Raw genomic sequence first — 24,063 nt, forward strand, 5'->3', positions numbered from 1 at the left:
TTCAGGAGGTACCATGGGGTTGATATGAACTCCACGTCAAGTCACAGCGAGAATGGTGTGATTCAGCCAAAGGCTGTTCCTCATTCAGTCAAAGGCTGTTCCTCAGATGGACAGTTAAAGGCGATGGCACCAGAGGAAGCCAACACACACACACCATCACTAGAGACCGTTAAAGGCGATGGCACCAGAGGAAGCCAGCACACACACACACACACCATCAACGCACCAGTGTCTCATTCTGGCAAACGGCGACCGCGGAGATAATTGGCGTTTTACGCTCACATGTTAATTAGCTGATAATGAGGTAATAAAGCAGGCGTGGCTATTCTAATCAATAGTCAGAGAAAACTCGGCAAATCTGCGCTTTCCTTCATCCTGCATGTGGAATTAAAAACCTGTTTACCGCTACATTTTTCCTCTCGACAACGTGCTTTTCATTCATCTTCTCAAGCACATTATTCAATCACAACTCCCATTTGTGTAATGGTAATGTTTTTCCTGCGGTCTGTGTGATGGGTATGTGCTGGAAGGCTGTATAGAACGTCCGTTCCCTTCAAGCTCACTTCAATCTGCGCTAATAAACCCGAAACATGAATTTCCATCAGATTTAATGTTCTCAGCAAATGGAGCGAGAAGCAGGGAACTGGCGACGTATTGGCAGTGCACTTCTGCCACCTAGTGGTGATAGCAACAAATTTGAACGTGAATGACACCTGTTGGACAGTAGCAGTACTGCACTTTTATACCCCATTAATACGAATACATATAATAAAAAGACCAATTTCTCCGAAACGCAAGATTTATTAGAGTTTACTGCAGACATATTGGTCCCTTGATAATAGTATTATAGAACTAACGACTCTTTTATATTTGGACAAATAAGTAGTATCTAAACATGTGATATATCTCATTATTAAATATATTTATTTTTGCCTGATTGTGACTACTAGCTTCAATATGCGATCTTTTGATAAACAGTATACAGAATTTGGTTTATTTCAGTTAGACAATGTACTCAACGCTTCTTAAAGTGAGGATCCAGGATCTTCTACAGGTGTAGAGCATGTGGTGTTTACTGCAACCAACAGACAACTTCTTTTAAAGCATTTAAAAAGTATTGTATCAGAAACAGCAGAGACGTGAACGTCTCCCTTCCTCTAATGTCACTATAAAAGAACTATGCTTTAAAATCAGATATTCCATTAACAGTGTACAAGTTACAGTGAGCTATCCAATATTACTATTACTACTACTACTACTCATAATAATAATCATAATAATAATCATAATAATAATAATAATCTGTATTAGAATCTATTACATAGACATACACATTTGAACTGAACATTTGGACTCTAACCTTGAAGTGAGAGCACCTCTTCTTTCACCTTCGTTCTATCTTTGTCCTTTTCCAGGGAAAGCGTGGCCCCTGAGTCCTCTGTGCTCCCTGAGGCGGCTGATTCAGGCCTGTCTTTAGGGTGCTTGGTAGCATCTACAACCTGAACCCCTCTGCTTGAGCTGCACCCCATGATATAGTCCCGAAGAGGCTCTCTGAGGCCCTCACAGCTCTGAGCAGCTGCTGGAAAATGTTTACACAATGTCTCAAAACAAAAGGGTTGTTATGTTTGTGTATGTGCATGTGTGTCTGCGTTCCAAACCTTTTAGCTCTTGGGTGTTTGTGCACCAAGAGAAATCTTTCTTCAGAACGTCTCTGCGAAGCCCAGCTGACAATGTACAAGGGTGTTTTTTTGTTTTTGTTTTTCTACAAAGGCCAGAGGTGTTTGGATCATAAATGCTTTAAGCTCTTTCTGTAGTGTTGCTCAAGCAGTGTTGTGGCAGCACAAACGTCGATTCCCATGACTACCCAGTTGACTTCCTGTTCACGCTGGCACAAATGCCATGGACATGGGCCTTCGGGGTCTCGGTTTACAGGCCTTTGTTGAGTGGGATTAATGTGAGTTTATTGTCATTTACCTGCCAGGCAACACAGGTAGAGATTTAACCGCGCCGTGTCACGACATAGTGACTGAGCAACAAGCGCGGGCTGTTTATTCACTCTGTAGCTGTGGCTACAAACGTGTGTGGAACTGTGACACTTTCGGAACTTTCGGAATCCAGCATTCCAAAAGGTTTCTGTCAGTATTTTTTGACACCTACGTAACATTCACATAACACATCGACAGCTGATTTTTCAAACAATGTCTGTCCTTTTTGAAACAGAACTCTGAAAACACCAATTTCACACAATGTTGATAACGGACATCACTTAAGCACAGATGTGACCACATTACATGAACATTAATCCACAGAGCCATGAAGCACAAAGCTACACAACCCTGCCAACGGCCAGCTGGGCTCTTTCTGATTTAGTGCAGCCCCCCTAAAAATGACCAAATAAAGCAGATTGCCTGTCACTGAGACGTCATTACATGCATACAGAGAAGACTTTCATTCTGTTTCTATTACTGGAAAGAGGCAGAACAAGGATACACAGGAGGAACTATTAGGCAGAATTAAGTGAATGTTTTATTAACTACATTAATCTTCCATTATTGATAAAACACTGAAAAGCACAAAAAAGCAGGACAAAGCAGAAGTAATGTTTTATAGAAGTCTCTTGGACAGAAAAAAACCCTCAGCACCAAAATGTACCATATTTTGTAGCATTTGTTTTTCTTTTCTTTTTTTTTTAAATGTAAGTTTTGTTTGGAGTAAAATTACATCCACATCTACATTTAGGAATCAGGAACACAATTTCTGAACATTTTTCTTTCTTCTGCAGTAATACATCTGAACTATTGATCAGCAGTACTGCAGGATTCTACGCAGAGACGGCGTTACCTGAGCTAGTGTCTCTCATATGCTACAAATATCCACGAACATACCAGGACAGCAGAACTCTGAACTTAAAATGAAATCACCCTGAACGTGCTCTTCATTTAACAAATTAGCAGATGCAATCAGCTGAGGTGAATAAGGACAGTGATAAAGATCAGCTCACCGCAGTACTAAATGGCTAAGTGCAGAGGTCCTGGCTGTATGTGGTTGGCTTTTATGTAACTTTTAAAAGTTTTTTTGGAAGGTGCCAAGTGTCAAATTCATTGCTGATAAAATTAGGGAAGCACGCACAGGCAAGCCTGAAAGGAGAGAGCATTTAACATAATTAAAAACTATATAATGTAGCTTGCACCAGTGAAATGCTACTGACCAGTTTACCATAAGACGGACTGCTTGTACTTGGAGCCGCATAATGCGCAATCCCGCCCCCGTGTGGTCATATTCAGATACTGCTCCCATAAGAAAACATTCATGTATTGCAGTACCAACCTGTTAAGAACGTGACCTGGAATCGACCCCTTTGGTTTTTGTCCACGTTAAATGTCAGTGGCACATTGCATGTTTAAAGTATCAATTATATTCTCTTATGTTTCTGTAATAATGGAAGTTAAACTTTTAAATTAAAGCTCATCTTTCATCTTGACAGAGGACAAGCGAGAGAATGCAACCATGATAAATATGCTTTACAAAGTAACTGACATAAGACGTCATGGATAGTCAGAATATGTTTAATAAAAATAATTAAACCTCAATTTCCTCTATATAATATAGAAAGTAATTCAATAAATTAGAAATGACTTCTTAAGACAGGTATTCTCCACTACATGACGTATTTTCGACTACACAGAACACAACTTGCAAATATTGCAACTGTCCAAAAGAAAAAATTCTGCCACACAAAGGACTCAAAGAATGACGTGTAGCATCATCTATCAAAAGCGTAACTAAAACCTACACAGAAAGAAAAGGGCCATATTTCTATTTGCATCAGTTCATCTACTTCACATAATTTTTTTGTTTTTGGTTTTTTTTTTAAAAAAAGCATCTTTACAGTAGTGTATACACTTTTTATTCTTTGCATGTTGGACATTGTGTTCCTGCGTCAGTGGGAGGAAATTACAGGGTTAGGGGTCAGCACCCCAGCTTCTGACACATAAATCAACATATTACACCTGAAATGGGATCCAAGTTACTGAACGAATTAACACCATTTTCAAGAAAGAAAAAAAAAAAGCCCCCCCCCCCAAAAAAAGATTTTAATGTTTAATGTAAATGTAAAATCTTTATTCACATACACAGCTGTTCCACAGTCATAATGACTCAGCAGGAAAACTCCTAGCTGCCCCGACGTTAACACAAGGCTGGATCAGTCTGAACTTCCTTGGTTTTATCCCAGGTGGACATTTTCTAGGTGTTTTAAGAACGACACGGTTGAGTGTGATGTAAGAGAAGTGTGATACAGGTCGGAATCAGAAACCCGTCTTCCAGTAAGACAAAAGATGAGGCGCGAGCCAAAGAGTAAGCATCGATGAGACGAGGCGACGGGATCCTCAAAACGGACATGAGGGTCAACCGGACGTGCTCAGGGTGACCCACTGAAGGAAACGTTTGTTAATGGCGTGAATGATCACGGTTACAAATACAAGTGCAGGAGTGGGTGACACGGCACTCATTCTATAATACACCTAAATGTTGATGTATGATGTGTGTGTAAAGAAAAGGGGAAAAAAAAGCATCAAGTCCAAACTGTTTCAGTAGGTGCACAACAGTCTAAGACGAATAGTCTACTGCCCTATATCACAGTAAAGAGAACGCTGTTTTATGTAGCAACATCATAACATACCAAATGTACAGAACAAGAAAAGGTGCTGAAATCCAGTGCCCCAATCACCCTTGCTTACGTAGAATGAATGAATGAGTCAACAAATATTCAGTGTTTTGTTGAAGTTTTAAACTGGAATTAAATGAACTGATTCAACGGAAAGTGTAAATGACTTGCTCCCCTCACGTCTGCGCGGATGGAGAGGTGTGGCATAAGAGCACTTCTAAAACAGCGTTAAAAAAACTCCTCCACCACGCGCACACACCAGAGAGACTCGATGGATGGTGACCTAGAACGGCTGCTCCTCAGAATGTTCACTGATCTTTGTGTTAAAAAAACAACCAACCAAACATGAACCAAAATCTGCACAAAAAGAAAGCCAATGTTCCCTCTGGATATTTCACAATTCTGGCACCCACCGATACTGCATCTGCAAAATTACCATAAATCAAATACTACTAATAAAGAATATTAGTATGCATAATGATGAGTAATACTACATTATACACAAGTTTTCTTGGCACTATTTGCAAAATTCTTAACAGTGTTTATGCTGCGATGCCAAATAAACATATTTATTCCCCCTAATGCAAAGATGTAATCTAATGTTTCCGCGCTTTCCCTAAAGTAAACCTGCACTGAACACAGTTCAGCCAGCAGACAGGAAGTGTATCAGGGGAGGAGGGAGCTCGAGCTGCTCCATCACGCAGACCAGGGATCAGCAGTCTAGGGGTTTCTTCTGATAGTAAAGACTCAACCAAAGGTGAGGATCGCCAAGCCGCACCCTCACCCTACCACCGCCATTCCTCCCCAAACAAGACGTCCCAAGTCTTCTGACAGCAGAGGTGAGGGATTACCTGGCTACTGCACTACTCAACTCTGCTTATGCAACTTCGTAAACGGTGTTCGTTGGAAACGCCACACTGCAACGCTTGTGGCCGCCTAGGAACAGAGTCTGAGAACCCAGAGACACGGACTACCGAGTTGTCAGCGCTTGCTAACACCATTATTAGCTCCTAAGACGCTTTTAAACACTTTTTTATTTATTACCCTTCCCCCCCACAACCAGCATTCCAATACTAGATTCAGCAGTTAGGCAAATACAGACATGAGATGATTTAAGAGAATCTTAAAATGAAGCAATATTCCAAGCAAGCGCAGGACAGCGCAGCGCCATATGTCCTAAGTGCATGGATACGACACTGGCCATACTGGTGAGGACTACCAGTACTCCATGGAGGCGGTCATGCACATGTGTACGCACTCTAAAGGAAGCGTTCTGGTTTTGAGTAGGACCAGAGGCCTCCATGTTGCTCCAAAACACAAAACATGCGCGCGCGCGCGCACACACACACACACACACACATATACACACACACACACACACACAAAGTCTAGGCATCGTTAGTGTCGTTATCTGCAGCCCTAATAGCAAAGCTAAAACATGAGGCAGCACTTGCTTGTGTTATTATGGTTAACTTTCCTCCTCCTCAGAAACACTCTCTCCCTGCTCTATTCTGGTGTGTAGTTAAACTACATCAGACACACACCCACCCACACACACACAGGCCTCTCCACCTCAGTAAGGGATACAACAGTAGGCACAGCCCATAGAGTTGCTTCATACTACCAATACACGTCCAACGTCTGCCGCATGTTAAGATTACATTGTACAATGACAGTCCCCCCCGTGTACACACGAACGTAAGCGACCCCACCACCACCGAGGTTTGGCAGCGTTTCACTGCAGCGGAAGAGTTATCTGAAGGCATTCCTAACTGGGCAACGAGTGTCTGGGTGGCCGAGATGGTCTGTAATGTGCGTGGGATGGAACGAAAACGTAAAAGCTTGGGAAGATGAACAGTGAAAAGGGAGATGGGATTGAGAGAAAGAAATACTGAGCGAAATTAATCCCAGCAAGAAGAGGGCAGAGTAACGACAGAGAAAAGTTTTAAATCGGAGGAGAAGAAAGTGAGCCGGGGGACAGCGTGAGCGAGACGGAGGCGCAGGGACAGCAGCATCAGCTCCAGGGACATTCGTTAGCTGCCTGCGTTATTGCTGAAGTACTCTGTGGTCTGTGGAGTCCAGATGGGTGCGATCCTGCAAGAGGATTTACAAAAGAAATCAAAACGGTTGTTTCTCCCACACAAAATATATTAATTATACAGCTCCGCGTGAGCAATAATGTATGAGCTCATTTTTAATAAAATTAAATCCCAACATAATTATTACAGTAATGCCAAATTTTTTTTCTTTTTCTGATTTCTCGTTGGTTGCAATTGTACATCATTGTGCAATACAAGTTCACAAAGTTCATAAATCTACTAAAGTTTTTTTGTTTTTTGTTTTTTTTTTGGACATGCAAAATGTCAAAACAACATTGTACCTAAACAAACACTGAAATCCTATTTCAGCATCTGTAGAATCACATAAGCCCCGCCCCCCGCCTGTCCTTATTACACAACACTTTAGTTCTTATATTTACATGAAAATCAAACTCATGATGTAAGTGCTCTTATATATGCATTTGAATACATTTCTAAGAGATGTGTATAAATATATAATATGTATTTATATATGTATAAAGGCTCAGTCTTCGTCACTGGAATCTGAATCCTCTGACGACGAGGAGGAGGAGCTTTCAGACTCGGAGGAAGATGACTCCGCCTTCCCCGAGCCCTCTGGACCACTGTTCTCCTTCTGTTCCTCAGGCTCCCCTTCGTCCTCATCCTTCTCTTTCGATTGGCCAGGACGCTGTCGCATGGCCTCAGAGGGGGCGGGCTGAGCTGGAGGGGCGGACTGAGTGTTAGTAGCTTGTGGCTGATTGGCCACAGGCAAATTAAGGCCTGGGTTAAGAAGCATCCCTGGGTAAAGCATGCCGGAGAGGAGGAGGGGGTTGAGGGCCATGGGGTGGCCCGAAGACGAAGCACTTAGCTGGGCTGAGCCGGGAGCCGTGGAGCTGCTAGCAGCCGAGCTCTGGCCCTCTGTCCTCTCTGCTTCGCTGTCCACGCTCGAGGCCCGAGCCGTCGGGTCCCTGCTCCTTTTCTTCCCGGCGTCTTCTCCCTCTGTTGCCGCGGTTCCCGCCGATGCCTCCTGCTTCCCTAGCAGGCCGCTCATCCCGAGCAGGTTCGGCAGCCCGGCCATGCCGGAAAGCATCATGGGCAGCATGGCGGCCACGTTGGCCGGGTCGGCGGGCAGGCCCATGAGTCCGGCCGTGAGCTGGAGTGACTGCAGGCTCTGCAGGGCCTGCAGGCTGCCCAGGTCGAGTCCGCCGAGGAGGCCGTTGGCTAGGAGGGGGTTGAGCCCCGGGGCGGCGTTGCCTCCGGCCACGGCCGCCGCCGCCTTGGCCAAGGCATTCTTCGGCCGACGGCCTCGTCGGCTGACCTCCTCGGGGACGATGGGGCCCGTGAGGATGCGATCGAACATGTTCTCTGGGAGGTAGCCCTGGACACACGACCCAAAGGACTGTTAGACGCTGGAAAATGAAGTCAGCTGAGACAGGGCTGAGCGAAAAGAGCCTCAGAGGGAAGCGCTCTCCATCCTAGTACCGCTAACAAGGAAAAGCTCTAGATTTCTCACCGACTGTTTAACGACGTCAGCCCACTCCGGAGGAACGCCGTACTCCGGGTTCTCCTGGAGGAATCGGCACAGGTCCTTCAAGGGCGGAGCGAAAGCACCACCAATCTGAGGAAGAGGACAGCCAAAATCAGACCGCTGAATCAGACAGGGCGGGGCAACGCACGCACGCACACACAACGTACATTTCCTGAGACGATGGAAGCACCCAATGATCAGCTGAAAAGTGCAGCCCACAGACACCCTTGGCCTCTCACCTTCCTAGCATTTCTCCGGTTGATGATCTGGACGCGTTCCTCCCCGGTGAGGCTGTTCACGTCGATCTTGTTGGGGTTTCTGCAGCGATGCCTTTTCTGCTTGGGACGCCCGTCCTGAAACTGCATCTTATTAACCCCCTGAACACACACACACACACACAAACTTGCTTTTAATATGGCCACTTAAAGCTTGGTGACTACTGTAAGCAGAAAGCAAGCAAAGAAATGTATATGAACTGTGTTTCCAAACATAGATCAGTTCAGCGAGCTCACAGGAATGAAAGCTCCAACGTCTGCCACGAAGCCCGGGTGCTCTTTCAACCACTGTTCCAGGTCCTTCCGTCTTGGGGCGTCGTCCCCAGCCAGTCGCGTTCCGTCGTTGAGGTTGATAACTGGGACCCTGCTCTCGGTGTCCAGTGGCCCCCCAATGCCCTGACTGATGCCTGCACCGGTGGCCACGCCCCCACCCCACGTGGGCGGAGTCTACAGACAGAGGAGCAGAGAGGAATAAGAGGGCACATGCGGTAGTGAAACACGCGTCCAGAAATCAACAGGTTTGGGCTCACCGACACCTGCACGCAACTGTAGGTGTAGTGCGCACACAGGCTTGAGTACTGATGCACAAGCGAACGCGTGTTAGCTATGAGCGTCGTACCCGCTCAGACGGGGCAGCAGGTCGGTTCTTGTTCATGAAGAGAAGGTCCATCCCTTCCACGTTCTTCCGTCTGCCTCTCCTCTTCTTCACCACCAGCTGATCGCCAACCACTCCGTTCAGATGCATCTGGCCCGCAAGACCTGCAGAGAGAGAGAGAGAAAATGTAATGAATACTGGAATTATGTGTGGGCATGTATTTTAGTTCTTTATGGGAACCAAATGTCCAGATGACAGAAAAAAATTGGACGTGCGTGCACACACACACACGCGCACGCGCACACACGCGCACGCACCTTATACTTCTTTTTAATTTGTTACCAAGTTTAGATTTAGGTGTAAGCACTGCACTATTTATCTCCAGTGTCATACCAGCTGATGAAAATACTCCAGAAGGACTTTGCATGTGTATGATGTGATCCGTGGCTGGCATTACCGTGTGGGTCACTGTTCTGGGGGGTTGTGTGTGTGGGCTGGCATTACCGTGTGGGTCGCTGTTCTGGGTGTGTGTGTGGGCTTGCATTACCGTGTGGATCACTGTTCTGGGTGTGTGTGTTTCTGTGGGCTGGCATTACCGTGTGGGTCGCTGTTCTGGGGGTGTGTGTGTGTTTCTGAGGCCTGGCATTACCGTGTGGGTCACTGTTCTGGGTGTGTGTGTGTGTGGGCTGGCAGTACCATGTGGATCACTGTTCTGGGTGTGTGTGTTTCTGTGGGCTGGCATTACTGTGTGGGTCGCTGTTCTGGGGGTGTGTGTGTTTCTGAGGCCTGGCATTACCGTGTGGGTCACTGTTCTGGGGGGTTGTGTGTGTGGGCTGGCATTACTGTGTGGGTCGCTGTTCTGGGTGTGTGTGTGGGCTGGCATTACCATGTGGATCACTGTTCTGGGTGTGTGTGTTTCTGTGGGCTGGCATTACTGTGTGGGTCGCTGTTCTGGGAGTGTGTGTGTGTTTCTGAGGGCTGGCATTACCGTGTGGGTCACTGTTCTGTGTGTGTGTTGCAGTGGGCTGTCATTACCTTGTGGGTAGCTGTTCTGGGGGGGGGGGGGGGTGTGAGTGTGTGTGTGTGTGAGAGAGAGAGAGAGTGAGTGTGTTGCTGTGGGCAGGCGTTACTGTGTGGAGCGCTGTTTTGCGTGTGTGGGTGTGATGTGGTGGGCTGTCATTACCTTGTGGGTAGCTGTTCTGGGTGTGTGTGCGCGCTGACGTTACCTTGCGGGTAGCTGTTCTGGGATTTAGTGTAGTCGGTCAGGCTGCTGTCGGAGGCGCTCTGGAGCTCCTGTAGCCGGGCCAGGTACTGCTGCTGGGACAGCACGCTCTCCTCCCCTGGCCGCTTCACGGGAGGGCCTTGCTTCTGGAAGGTCAGCTTCAGACTGCCTTCCTGCTAAAGGGGTCAGAGGTCAAAGCCAGGGGCTTCAGTTCAGACAGACGTACATTATCTTCTCTGACAGCAGGCAAAGCCAAAAGCTGTAATTCTAAAAAGGAAACGATGGATTACATGTCCACAAGGTGAAACTGAAACAACTGAATAAAACAAACCAATAGAAATGAAATAAAGTCAATTAGTTGAAAAGCAGCTGAGAGGGCCAGAGTAAAAACCGCAAGCCGTAAGCTGTTTTGGTTTCTGCACACAAAACCAAAAGGCAAAGAACAGCAAAACAGATCATGCGTAGCGCCGCCAGTCGGCGTTTGGGGGGGGGTGGGGAGGGGGAGAACTTAAAATAACATACGTCATTGATTTTGACTGAGAACTCCTTTTCTCTTTCTGCATCATGCTTCTTCACCTTTGACCCCTGAGGGGAGGCCGCGGGGTCGTCTGCCAGGCAGGCCGCGTTGTCCAAGAGTTTGGTTGTGTAAAAGGAGGCCACGGCGTTCCCTTCGTACACACGGCGAGAGCCAGGCCACTTACCCTTCAGCACAGCCTGGCAAATACTGTCCAACCGATTTATCATGACACGGTCCTGCAACGTGAAATTAGCAGAGTGAGAACTGACCAGTCAGTGAGGACATTAGGAGAGTCAGAACCGACCAGTGAGTGTGGACAAAGCTAATTAGCGAGGGCAAAGCTTCTTAGGAGAGGACATTGATCGAATGAGGACTTGCACAGTGAGAATGTTTTCTGACTGACACTGATCATATGGGGTCTTTTTAGGACGTACTGACAGATGTGTGTCCTCAGACAACAGTGCCGGTGTGCAAACAGTGCCCGTTTACCTTCGGCCAATAAGACGCAGCAAGCATGTACCCGCCCTGGAAGGGGTGGGAGAGGTTAGTGATGCCGTTGGTCACTTGACTGTCCTGCATGTCATCTTGAGTGGTGCTGTGCGATGCAATGCTGTCCTCATCAAAGCCTTTTACACCTGGAACTGTGGAGGCTACACACACACACACACACACACACACACACACACACACACACACACACATATACACGCACACACACACACACACACACACACACACAGGTCTCATTACGTACCTGACATGCACTACATTTCTGAAAGTACTTAATACCACTCACAAACCACCACTGCAGACACCCGTTATAGAGACTTTACTCAGAAACACCCCCCACCTCAGTGACATAAGATCAACCCCCTGCACAAATCAAGAGTTCAGAGAATGTGCTCTGCTCATCAAACCACACTAGCGTTCAAATTAGTTTATAAAAATGTCAGACTATATGTCTAATAATTCCTTAAGGATAAAACAATAACTGGTAACTCCACTAGTCTGAGTAGACTACGCGAGGGGTCTTCCGAGTTTACCAGGTTGGGTCACATTTTTTAAGAAGTACAATTCTGAGTACAATTTGGCAGCCTACTTGTACACATCCTACTACGAGTGCACTTAACCTAATGTTGTATATCAATTTATTCTCTCAGGTTTACAGGTCTTAGGAACTTGGTAGTCAACACGTCACTCACTATTCTTCGGAACATCCTCGCCGTCGCTCTCCTCGGAAGACGAGGATGAGGACGATGAAGAAGACGATCCGGAAGAGCAGGAAGACGAGGAGGACGAGGAGCTGGACCCCGACCGCGACGAGGACGAGGACGACGAGGAGGACCTCGATGAAGAGCTGGAGGAGGAGCTGGAGGAGGAGGCGTCGGAGTCCGAGTCCGAGCCGGACCGCTTCCTCGCCTCCCTGCGACTCCTCTTGCTCGTCTTCTTGGGTTTCCTGGCGGCGGCGTTGGGCGCGAGCGGCTTCGTCCTGGCAGCCACCATGCGCCTCTCGCTCTCCGTTCCTTTCTCCGAGCCCTCCCTCTCTCCCTCTCCCGTGGGCGTAGGAGGCCTGACGGTGGGACTCCACCTCTCTGCCTGCTCGAGCCTCTGCCCACTCTTCTCCTCCCCTTCGGAAAGCACCTCCGCCTTTGCCACGGGCTCCTCCTCTCTGCGTGCGGGGTCGGCCAGAGGAGACGCCGGGGCTCCGAGGGCCTGGCTCTGGCTCTGCAGTAAGGGGGTGGGCGTGCGGGACTGCCCCGGGAGCTGGGCCTGGTTCTGGGCCTGGCTCGGTGCCAGGGCCCCCTTGTTCTGGCTGTAGTTCCTCTGTGCCGTCATGAAGCTCAGCTCGGGGTCACGGAGGATGTGGTAGTCTGTCCGGCTGACCCCGTGCTTGGCCGCCCCGATCAAGAGGTCCCGGTCGTGGGGTCCTGGCTCCCACCAAACGGGCAGGTCTGGGCCCGGCTGGCAGAGCGCCAAGCGGTCATAGAGCTGTGGGTGACGCAGGACCTGCTCCCGCACCTGCCGGAGCAGCTCAACACGGTACAGGGTGCGAGAAGCACGCTCCTCTGTGATTGGCTGGATGGAAAGGGCAGGATCCACCACGTCTGGGAGGAGAGGAGACAAGAGTGAGAAATGGTGGGTTAAATAAGGGACGGGGCTTAAAATATTCCAGCGTGACCGAAACAGCCAAGTGGCACGCATTACTGAAATAGTCCCGTACGCATGTGTGCAAAAAAGCAGCACCACACGGGGAGACGTGTGTGTGTGTGTGTGTGTGTGTGTGTGTGTGACTCACCGCCCTCTCTGGTGGGCAGGCGACACACTCTTCTGCACATGGCAGTGAAAGCACAGAGGTATTTCTGGAGACTCTCGTCGGTCTTCTTGTGGAGGCGTGCCATTGCCCTGAACTTGGTCCAGTCAAAGTGGCCCAGGTCCGGGTCGAACACCACGCCGAATGTCGACACCACACGGTAGAAATCGGCCTCCTCTCTCCTCGTCCACCTGTGACGCAGGAGAGGAAGACGTGAGGCAGGACACGCGCGCACGGCATCTCGCTAAACTGTTACGCTAGCTGACGTCTTCGAAACGGGTCTTGGTTTGTTAGTCACGATATACTTTGTGTTTTGCAACAAGCCCAGATTTGCATAAAAAGAAACTCTGAGCGTGGGCGCCATCGCTACCTCTGCTGCCGCTCAATCTTGGCAGCCATTTTAGGGTTGAGGGTTTCACTGAGGGTGGGAGGCAGGGGGCAAAGGTCAGGGGTCACAGACTGCTGACTCTGATGGATCTGCAGGATCTGTCTGCTCTTGGTGAAGCGCTGCGACGCCGTGATCAGACGACGGAGACGAGCCGTCAGGGCTGACGGCGACGGCCAGTACACCCCTGCTCCGGAACCAAGAGAACCACCCCCGCCATCCAACATGGACCCGCCTTCTACACACACACACACACACACACACACACACACACTTAGAGTGCTATAATTTGAAAAACAGTGTGGCTAGCCTATGTCATGTACATCTTCCCGTACCTCCTCCTGTGTCTGTTATGACCAGATCGCCCGGAGACGAAGCGTCGTCCTGCAGACAGGAGACATTTCCACTCAGCATCAAGCCAGAAAAAGACGTCCAACGTTAAGAATAAACACCCTGCTGAATAATGGACATGTGCGTGTTCTGTAACCGCCTCACCTCCATATCGTCTTTCAGCAAAGCTGGAGCAGGCTTGTACTCCGGATCATCAACGTCCCTACACACACACACACACACACACACACACACACACGTCCAGCCAACCTCAGACGTGGCTCAGAATGATGTCAAACAAGACTTGCTCTGCCTCTTTCTGAATGGCGTTGTGTGTGTGTGTGTGTGTGTGTGTGTGTGTGTGTGTGGACGTGGGGGCTTGTGTCTCACCCATCCATAAAGTCATTTCCTCTCTGCTCTGCGGCAATGGCCTTCTCATCCGGCCGGCCGACCCGCTCCAGGAAGCACAGGGCAGGATCTGCACGGATAGTGTTGTATTTCTCATAACCTACAACACACACACACACACACACACACACACACACACGGATTAAGCAATCAGACTGCACACTGTAATTTGTCCAAAAGCCACCACATATTCCAACAAGCCACACAAATATTCTCCGTGGTGCGGGGTGTGTGTGTGTGTGTGTGTGTGTGTGTGTGTGTGTGTGTGTGTGTGTGTACGTAACCTCACCATGCTTGTAGACCCCTATCAACAGACATTTGTCTGCGAGAGAGTCCCACCATAACACAGGTAGCTCAGAGTGATCAGGCTCGGGAACCCAGATTTCCATCTCACTGGAAGACAGACAGGGCCAGTAGAACAGTTCAACAGGGTAAAGGCTTACAAAAACGCTCTCAGACATTCAAATTACTCAGTGTGTGTGTGTGCTGCAGTTTTATTTATGAACAGCAGATGGCGATAGCAGCACCCGCTGATGCATGCAGGCTTGGACACGGATATGGTTACTCTGACAGGAAAAGTCTCACTTCAAGCTGAAGGAGTAAAACTGCTTGATTCATGTTCACAATCTCATTCCCTAGTACAACTTTAAAAACGGACGACAAAGTGAGAAAGAGCGTCATATGGGTGGAGTGGACAGTGACCAATCCTAGCCCTGCACCCAGCTAGAGAGACAGAGAGAGAGAGACAGACACACTCTCCATCCTGGGGGACACTCGAGTGAGAAAAACAAATTGCAATAACAAAGAACGCTCTAGCACATGTAAGAGGTGAAAGGTCAACGTTGGGCTCACCTTGCTTCTGCTCCATCCAGCACTTTTTGATTCTGTGCACCGATGATCTCCTGTTTCAGATAGTACAACATTCTCACCCTCAACAACACCCTACACAGGAGAGAAAGCACAAGACACGCACGAATGAGGGAGCATGTGCGCACACACACAATAACTGGTACACAGGACATTCACTTTTGACCTCACAAATAAGCGACTCTCTCTCTCTCTCTCTCTCTCTCTCTCTCTCGCACACAGTGTGCATCTGTGTGAAGGGATTTTATTTTCCAACATCAGCTTAGTTCAACAGAGGTATATTCACTCCTGCTCTTTTTCTGCACACACACGCGCGCACACACGCAAACAGCAAAAAAAGTCACACTTAAAACCAATATAAACTGATGGAAACCCTTCTCTGTCTTTGTGCGGTAACCTGGTGTCGGTCTTGGGGAGGGTAGCTTGTGCATACTTGTTGCAGTGATGCTTGAGGTGCTTCTTGTATCCGTCGTCAGACAGCATGTGCTCCGGGTTGTGCTTCCGGATCCACTCGGCCTTCTGGATGTCAAACGTGCTGGACTGAGTCTTCATCTTCTTCCCCTTCCTTCCTCTGGGAACCGGTGTAGAGAGCCCTGGAGGGAACGCGCACACAAACACACAAACACACCTTTCACTTCACTGTCAGGAGTATTCATGTTCACAGGACGGAACATGTTTAGAAGATGTTCAGTTTTGTCAACAGCCCAAATGTTTCACATATGAAATCTAATAAGAGTTGAGTTTTAGTTGCCAAGAACGTTCAGACAAAGAAATCGTTTTGGTCATTAACGGCTTCACTCTGTTACACTGGTCTTCTTTCCTTGATTCTTTCGCACACAGTGTCACACAAACAGAATGGATAAATATATATAAATGTTTATATAGTGCACTATTTGCATTTAGAATTGCAAATTGTGTGTGTGTGTGTGTGTGTGTGTGTGTGTGTGTGTGTGTGTGTGAGAATTGTTTATAGTGACCGAGTTATTGAGTAACTGCATGAGGAAATAAACCTTTTGGGTGTCTGGTTGTTCTGACTGAGTAAACGTCTACAAATCACATGTCTAACGTATTTTGGTGTATTTTGCAATGCCAGTCATTTGACAGTTGCGTACAACACTCTGGCCACCAGCTCTTCCAAGCGAGAGCCTCAGGTGTCCCACATCACTCGCCATCGAATCCAGCCAGCTTGGACTGGGGCGGCTCGGTTCCTGCGCCCTTACCCAGGTGGTTCTGAAGCTCCTTGGTCCTGCCGTCCTCCGTTGGCGCAATCAGGTCCCACATGAAGCTCTTGATCTTGTCGTCGCCGCGGTAATGCACCAGGCAGTAGGCGAGAAGCGCTCTGCAGATCCACTCCACGTCCCGCTCGCTCAGAGGCCTCTTAAAGCGGCCGTGTTGCAGGATGTCCCGCCAGCGGCCCCACCTGTACAAACACCGCGCCCGTTACCACGTTAACGTGGCCTTCCAGTCTGGCCATGCAGATATGTACTGTCCTCTCTAAGAAAAATTTGCCTGTAACTTAAAACATCGTAATATCACATTTCACGACGACACATGCATCCCATAGTATGTTTCATTACAATGCAACTGAAAATAAAAAAATAAACAAGTGATAAGCAATAATAATAGCAAATAAGTGTACTGTCCGAACATGACGCGTGACCTATGTTGTCTGCCACTGTTTGCAGGCTGCGTTTCTTAATTGTGAAACCGAGCCAAACACACGCACACACACGCGCAAACACACACACTCTCACGCACACACACACACACACACACACACACTCTCGCACGCACACGCACACACACGCACACGCACGCAAACACTCTCACACACTCTCACACACACAGAGCGCTCACCCATACACCAGCAGGTTCTTCTCCACGCGGAAGCACTCGGTGCGGCCGTAGCTGTTCAGACGGTCGTGGGGGCGTCGCAGTTTGGGCTTGTCATCTCCACTGCTCTCCCCCTCCGACAGCTCCGCCAGCTCGTCTTTGGTGGCGCTGAAGGGGCGTGTCTGCTTGCGCACGCGCGGCGTGTCAATCACCAGGCTGTTCTGTGGGCCCACGCCACGAGAAGGCACATGGAGGGGAAAGAAGACAGAAAGAAAGAGGAGAAAATACAACGATTAGAGGAGAGTGGTGGATTAGCTGCCATCACTGAGTCAGTCTCTACTGGGCTGTGGAGTCTACTTTTCAGTCTATAGTTTTCATAGTCTGTCGTCCACTTTTAGTGCAGTTATGGGCGAGTTATTTCATGAAAGTACTTTTTCCACAGTTGTTTGATCCAGTCCAGCAAAAGGGTAAAAACTTTAGGTTCACTACAGCTCTTTCCAAAGGTCTCACGATTATGGAAAGACCATCTTTGACGGTTTGCCATTTCCCCCGAGCTGAGCTTACTCTGCCGTTGACCGCGTCCAGGTCCAGCTCTGCTTTCTTGGCCCACTTGTCCCAGAAGTTGGGGTCATCCAGAGAGATGTCTGTGCGGTTCCCCGACGCTACAAAGCTGGCCTGTGTGCAGAGAGCAGAGACGTTTGAGCTCAGCAGGACACCGTAGCCAAGCAACTGCTGTTCTCTCATTTTACTGACACGAGGCTAACGAATACACCACCTCACCGTGGTAACGTCCCACTCATTTCTAATCACATTACCACACTTCACTATGCAATTTTTTACACCCCCCCCCCATATGTGTTCATACATTCAGGCTGGGCATCTGGTTCATTTCACAAGTCTCTTTAAAGAGCAGATCTACCGTCATCCTGGCCGCGAGTACGACGGGAAAAGGATTTTAAATATCCTGACGAACGTTCCACCTGTTCATGTAAATGAGCTGACGTGTAGTTGTAGGTGTTTCCCACCTGCCTGCCTTACAGCTGGGGTGAGAAAATAACTCCCACCAACAGCCAAGCGCGGCTATATTTCAGGACCAGCAGGTAGTTTTCCGGTTAATCCTCAGTGGCTCTGACTACTAGTTACAGCAGGAGCAAAACATTCCCAAATTTCCTGACAGTTATGGTCTGTCTCGCTGCAGATGTGTAGTACCAGCGTGCGTTTATAACGTGTTGGTCAAGAGGCTGACCTTGGCGAAGGTGGAGCCTCGCCCCTCGGACTCGATGGTAATGGTCTTGGTTCTGCGCTGGAGGATCTGGTCGATGTCTTCCTCACAGAACTTTGCTCCCTCGTCTTCCTCGTCCATGAGGGCACCGTATGCCCCACGTCTCAGAAGGTCCTCAATCTCCTTCTTGGACAGCTGCTGTTGGATCTGCTGCTGGACAGACAGGGAGAGAGGTTCAGAGGCTTCCTACAAGGTTTCTTTGAGCACTGACGGTTGTCAGAAACACAGAAATGAACTGCAACTCCAGACCCAACACAGTCAGTAACTAATATAGGGGGAAGAAATTCGGTCAGATACACAACACAAAACCCAAAGACCAGGTCAAAAAAACCTGTACAGTTAAATGACAAATTCTGTGTTAAAATACACTGGGGATAAGGTTTCCCCTCATGAGAAGGAAACTGTACATGTATATAGTACATACTTGTATATGCTTTTAGACATGAATTTATACACAGGTGTAGCCAAATGTATTTTAAGATTTAGCTGGTGTGGTGGTTCTGAGTCCAACTCTTTGGTCGGTCTTTTGTGAAGATCTGAGGGTTTTGTCGGGTATGTCTGACAATTTATTAACAGATTTGCCATCTAACTCACTTGCAAAGCTCACCGTTGGCACCTGGCCTGTGTTTGTGACAGATAAAATTACTGACTGGAATCGTTTTAAGAGTGGTTTATAATCTTTGCTTCTTGCATGCCATCGTTCATTAGATATCCTCAGACAGCCACTGAGAAAACCGCACACATGTTGACGAGGTGCCAAATGCCTGCACAGTATTTAGCTGGAAATCCCCCTTTACCTGACCAACCAAACTGGAAACAACAGCAGCAACAAATTGTGCTTCTACTAAGAAACTAATCACAAAATAAGGGAGCCAACAATGTTTTAGCCTAATAAATCAATAATAAATGCACTAACGAAAAGCAATTGTCTATCAAAAATTGTAGGAAAAAAAATTATTTTTAAACGTTGCAAGACAAGGCAAGTTTATTTATATAGCCCCATCAAACATAGTGGCAAGTCAAAGTGTAGACATATATCACATGTATTGGCAAGTCAAAGTGCTTTACAGAAACATAAAATAATAATAAAGATGTAATTTAGGAGATGTAGCCTGGCACGATTACCCAGTGTTCCCATTCTAAGCCAAAACTCAAACTCCCAGACATTCCCTGACTTTCGGGAAATGCGTGAAAATACGTAATTTTGAGAAATTGCAGTTTGATTGGAGAACTCGTTGACTTACCCCTCCTCCCCCGAGGCTGTTGTCCCGCCCACTCATGCTCTGCAGCACTGCCTTGTCCAATCCCAGTTTGAGGCTGGCCCTGTCAAACATCTCCCGCTCATACGAGTTGCGTGTGATTAGCCGGTACACTTTCACCGCTTTGTTCTGACCAATCCTGTGGCAGCGAGCCTGGGCCTGGAAGGAACAATCAGCAAAATCCAACAAATGTAATAAACCGTGAAGACGACCAGAGCTGGTTCAGTACTGGGAGACACTGCTAACTTTACGCACTGCAGGAAAATCAAGCACAATAGCTTCTTCATAGTAGTGTTTACTTGTAAGCTCTGTCTTCAGCATTTGATGAGCAGAGATCCTGAGCTTGACTCTGAGAAATGTGAGTTGGTCACTCCCGTAAGCTTTGCACTCGCGTGAGCTAGGCACTCACGTGAGCTGGATGAGATGCGATCACTCCCATGAGCTGGGCACTAGGAAACGTAAGATGGGCACTCACGAAATCACAGGCTATGCATCGCCTCTTTCAGCTACTCTGACTCAGCGCCATTTCTACTTTACCTCTGTGTGTGTGTGTGTGTGTGTGTGTGTGTGTGTGTGTACCTGCAGGTCGTTCTGAGGGTTCCAGTCAGAGTCAAATATGATGCAGGTGTCGGCGGCGGTCAGATTAATGCCGAGCCCTCCTGCCCTGGTGCAGAGTAGAAAGACAAAGCGGTCCGAGTCCGGCTTACTGAAACGGTCAATCGCAGCCTGCCGGAGGTTCCCACGCACCCGCCCGTCAATCCGCTCGTAGAGGTATCTGAACACACACACACAGTCACGCAAATCACACACCACAATTAGGAAACTGCTGCAGGAAACATTTTAAGAAAAAAATCTGTTAAATCTTTAGTCCGTAAAGTAACCCCCACTCTCTGTAGGTTAAAAAGATCCTGTAGCTCTGAAAGATCCAGGCTGCATGTAGTTGAAGGCACATTAAATGTGCGCATGACCTGGTTCTTTATGTACCTCGACACCCTGTTGTTCACGCCACTCTGTGTGTCTGCCTCTGACCCCCCAGGTACGCCACACTCTGCCCCTGCACTGCCTCTGACCCCCCCCCAGTACACCACACTCTAACCCTGCCCTGCCTCTGACCTAATTCCACCTCTTCAGTGCTCTAGTGCCCTGTGTCTGATGTCAACTCCCCTGGGGGTCTGCACCCTTCCACTGAACCGTGGCTAAACCTGCCTACAGCTTTCTCTCTCTCCCACACACACACACACACACACACACACACACACAGCTAATGGAGCAGATTTACTTACACAGCCCAGCGACTCCACATTCCTAACAGCACTTTCCTCAACTACCTTCATTTATAAATGCCACTTAATGCACTTATGACACTTCTGATTGAACAAAGGGTCGTAGTTCCAATTAAATCCACAAGGGGGATGCTTTCCCTTGCCCTTGGCTACCACCACTCAGGACCGTTGTTCCTGGGCTCACCGTCTCTGGATGAGGTAGTCTTCCAGGATGTCGAGACAGCGCACCATCTGGGAGAAGATGAGAACTTTGTGTCCACCTGCCTTCATCTTGGGCAGCAGCTTGTCAATGAGAACCAGTTTTCCGGCGGACTGCACCATGGCCTGCAGGTGGAAGTCCGGGGACGCCGCGCTGTACACCTCACGAAAGTCCTCCAGAATTTTTTCCTCTGCCCCTGAGAGAGAGAGTGAGAGAGACTCTGCCTCAATACCCAGTAAGATTTATACAGGCAGCTGTCCAAGTAGGGAGCGTTTAACCATTAAGGAACCTCATAAGACAGATTACTGAGACTGTTTAGAGAGCGATTTCTTCACCAAACTTTCCCGTCCACTGCATAAATGCCAAATGATTTACCTTGTACTATATCTGATTATGCACAAAGTTACCCAAGCTAGCGGTCTAACTGGTGAACTCACAAGCTCTAGCCATCTGACAGTCGAGCAGACCCGGCTGAGATTCTCTCCATTACACCAGCCTTTAGAAAGGCTTCCAGTGCTGATCTTGTCCTGCAGTGAGTGCTCACTGTAAGGTACCAAGTTACAGAAAGGCACCTTCTACCAAATAATAAGACTTCATTAATATCGTCTGACATCATGATAAAAAGCTACTGCCCACTATGCTATAATGTTTACTTGCCAGCTTGTTATTAAAAAACAATAGCCTAACACTAGAGGTTAACACTAACATGCTAATTCCTCGATGTACTGAAAACTATAAAATGGCAACCAATGAACCTAAAATTGAAAACAAAAATGTATTTGGGCACCTTTGTGATACAAAAACAAAACATAAAGCAATACATTTATTAGAACATCGTTTATTAGAAAACAACCGTCGGCTCTTGCTGCATCACGGGATTGTCTCTGAAGATGCCTTCAAGTTGCAGTGGAGATTCGGTCAGAATCAGCACGTTTAAAGTATCTAAGGAACCAAGACCGCCGTCACGTTGTGGCCACACATTCTATGACGACCCAGACGGAAACATTGGATGGCGCGACGGCACGTCCGAGAGCGAGGGGTTCTGGGTTCTGTGTACCTTTGATGAGGTAGGGGTGGTTGCAGCATTTCCGGAGCTCCATCATGGTGTTGACCAGGTTGGGGACGTTGGCCTGGCCTGCTCCCTTGGCCAGGAAGGAGAAGTTCTTCTCCAGGATGGCACGGTAGTACTTCTTCTGGATGTTGGTGAGCTCCACCTCGATGATGGTCTCCTCCTTGGGAGCGAGCTTCTTCTCTACGTCCTCCTTCAGCCGACGGAGCATCATTGGCTTCAGAATAGCCTGCAGCTTTTGCACCTGCACACACACACACACATACAGGTTACACTGACTTTCTGAATGAGTACACCCACACCCACCCACCCACCCACACACACACACACACACACACACACCTGTTCTTCTGTCTTCAGATCTCCAAACTCCTGCATGAAGGTGTTCTCAGAGGGGAAGCGCGTGGGCTCCAGGAAGTGCAGCAGACTGAAGAGTTCCTCCACCGTGTTCTGTAGCGGAGTGCCTGTGAGGAGCACCTTGTGCTCCTAAACACAGCAGGAGTGAGCAGGAGTGGAAATGGACAGAAACCAAACACCTCCTCTCAGAAACACTACAGGAAAACAAGCTCAGAAAGAATTATGGCACAGTCATGCTGTTTAACAACAACTCACAGAATGTGTGTATGTGCATGTGTGTGTGTACACACACACACATACACACACACGCGCGCACACACACACACTCGTGTGTGTACGCGCGTGTGTGTGTATATACGCGTATGTTTTCCCTTCCATACCAGGCTCATAAGTTTGAAGCCCTCCAGGAGTTTGCAGTTCTTGTTTTTCAGTCTGTGCGCCTCGTCTATGATCACACAGCGCCAGTCGATGGCGTTGAGCTCCGGACACCCTCCCAGGATCATCTCGAACGTGGTGATGACTGCCTGAAACCGGTACGTCCCCCTGACCACACGCCCCTGGGGGGCAGAGGCAGGTCATGAAGAAGAACATTTTAAAGAATCTACGTTGCATAACTGCGTGCGCGATTCGTCACGTGCGTGCGAGCGTTCTGTCACCATCAAAGCAAACCCTCGGGCGGCGTTCTGACATACCATCCTCCAAACCCCTCCATGAACACACTTCCAAAAAGACCCCTTTCTTCACCCGCCTGCTAATCTCACCCGTCGCCTAGCAACGAACTCCAACGCCCCCCCGCCTCCTCTTCGGCGTGGGACTCTGTGTGATGGCGTCCTCACCTGGGGGTCCCTGAAGTACATCTCGTACTGCTGAAGCATCTGTCGGCTGAGCACGCTGCCGTGGTAGACGATGACGTTGAGGTGCGTCCACGTGCGGAATTCGCGCTCCCAGTTGGTAATGGTGGAGAGGGGAGCGATGATGAGGAAGGGGCCCTTGATGCCCACACAGTGGATCTCCTGCAGAAACGTGATGGACTGGATGGTCTTCCCCAAACCCATCTCATCGGCTAAGATACAGTTACGCCTGGGGGGGAAGGGTGTGTGTGTGTGTGTGTGTGTGTGTGTTGGGGGGGTGACGGAGGGAGTGTGTGTGTGAGAGAGATAAGAGTGTGAGAGAGAGAGAGAGAGAGAGAGAGAGAGAGAGAGAAAAAACACCACGTCATCATACTATTCAGCAGGCGCACAGAAGGACCATGTTGCTCTGACAACATCCACCCTCATCCTGGAGGGCGATCCAAAGGTCCCCAGGCAGAGAAATCCTGACCTCCTGTAGGAAATCTGACACAACCTGTGGTTGCTTTTACATTCCTGAACCGATACAATGAATGTTTGTTTTGCTTTTAAAGAAAATGTACTCAGCAGCTTTGAGGAGATGGGTGGAGTATGTGTGTATGTGTGTGTGTGTGTGTGTGTGTGTGTGTGAGAGAGAGAAATGAGATTGCCTGTCGTGTGTGCGCACATCTGTGCGTGAGAGTATGCCTGCTACATGTGTGATTACGTGTGTACGCACGTGAAACAAGATAAGGTGCGTGTGTGCGTCCGTGCTTGTATGAAATGAGAT

General features: G+C 48.4%; 1 protein-coding gene and 1 long non-coding RNA gene across 15 annotated transcripts in view; both read right to left on the reverse strand.

Annotated features, from left to right (window-relative positions):
• Positions 1-781: 781 nt before the first annotated feature.
• LOC145653217 (uncharacterized) lies at positions 782-1,854 on the reverse strand. Of its 2 annotated transcripts, none has more exons than XR_014119587.1 (3): positions 1,659-1,854; positions 1,361-1,576; positions 782-1,075 (listed from the first exon to the last, which is right to left on the reverse strand). It is a non-coding gene; the product is annotated as an uncharacterized LOC145653217 (long non-coding RNA). The 2 variants fall into 2 exon arrangements; XR_014119586.1 differs by having other exon boundaries at positions 1,361-1,579.
• Positions 1,855-3,550: 1,696 nt separating this feature from the next.
• chd9 (chromodomain helicase DNA binding protein 9) overlaps positions 3,551-24,063 on the reverse strand; it is a 59,422-nt gene continuing 38,909 nt past the window's right edge. For 7 of the 13 annotated variants that reach the window (XM_035520903.2, XM_035520906.2, XM_035520902.2 and 4 more), the window contains 28 exons: positions 23,283-23,526; positions 22,827-23,003; positions 22,432-22,575; positions 22,078-22,333; positions 21,006-21,216; positions 20,118-20,313; positions 19,524-19,697; positions 18,244-18,432; positions 17,562-17,672; positions 17,022-17,218; positions 16,385-16,584; positions 15,598-15,757; positions 15,150-15,239; positions 14,587-14,690; positions 14,280-14,397; positions 14,055-14,112; positions 13,895-13,943; positions 13,545-13,797; positions 13,160-13,365; positions 12,066-12,968; positions 11,353-11,513; positions 10,869-11,099; positions 10,351-10,522; positions 9,149-9,288; positions 8,767-8,976; positions 8,494-8,631; positions 8,240-8,344; positions 3,551-8,104 (listed from right to left, as the gene is read on the reverse strand). In XM_035520903.2, coding sequence (XP_035376796.2) covers positions 7,250-8,104; positions 8,240-8,344; positions 8,494-8,631; positions 8,767-8,976; positions 9,149-9,288; positions 10,351-10,522; positions 10,869-11,099; positions 11,353-11,513; positions 12,066-12,968; positions 13,160-13,365; positions 13,545-13,797; positions 13,895-13,943; positions 14,055-14,112; positions 14,280-14,397; positions 14,587-14,690; positions 15,150-15,239; positions 15,598-15,757; positions 16,385-16,584; positions 17,022-17,218; positions 17,562-17,672; positions 18,244-18,432; positions 19,524-19,697; positions 20,118-20,313; positions 21,006-21,216; positions 22,078-22,333; positions 22,432-22,575; positions 22,827-23,003; positions 23,283-23,526 — 6,052 coding nt within the window. In that variant the 3' untranslated portion in view covers positions 3,551-7,249. The remainder of the gene's footprint in view (positions 8,105-8,239; positions 8,345-8,493; positions 8,632-8,766; positions 8,977-9,148; positions 9,289-10,350; positions 10,523-10,868; positions 11,100-11,352; positions 11,514-12,065; positions 12,969-13,159; positions 13,366-13,544; positions 13,798-13,894; positions 13,944-14,054; positions 14,113-14,279; positions 14,398-14,586; positions 14,691-15,149; positions 15,240-15,597; positions 15,758-16,384; positions 16,585-17,021; positions 17,219-17,561; positions 17,673-18,243; positions 18,433-19,523; positions 19,698-20,117; positions 20,314-21,005; positions 21,217-22,077; positions 22,334-22,431; positions 22,576-22,826; positions 23,004-23,282; positions 23,527-24,063) is intronic. The other 6 variants (XM_081706241.1, XM_081706239.1, XM_035520909.2 and 3 more) reach the window with 6 other exon arrangements.

This window comes from Electrophorus electricus, chromosome 23, assembly GCF_041902795.1.
Source record: "Electrophorus electricus isolate QZ-2024a chromosome 23, ASM4190279v1, whole genome shotgun sequence".
In the NCBI taxonomy this organism is placed as follows: Eukaryota; Metazoa; Chordata; class Actinopteri; order Gymnotiformes; family Gymnotidae; genus Electrophorus; species Electrophorus electricus.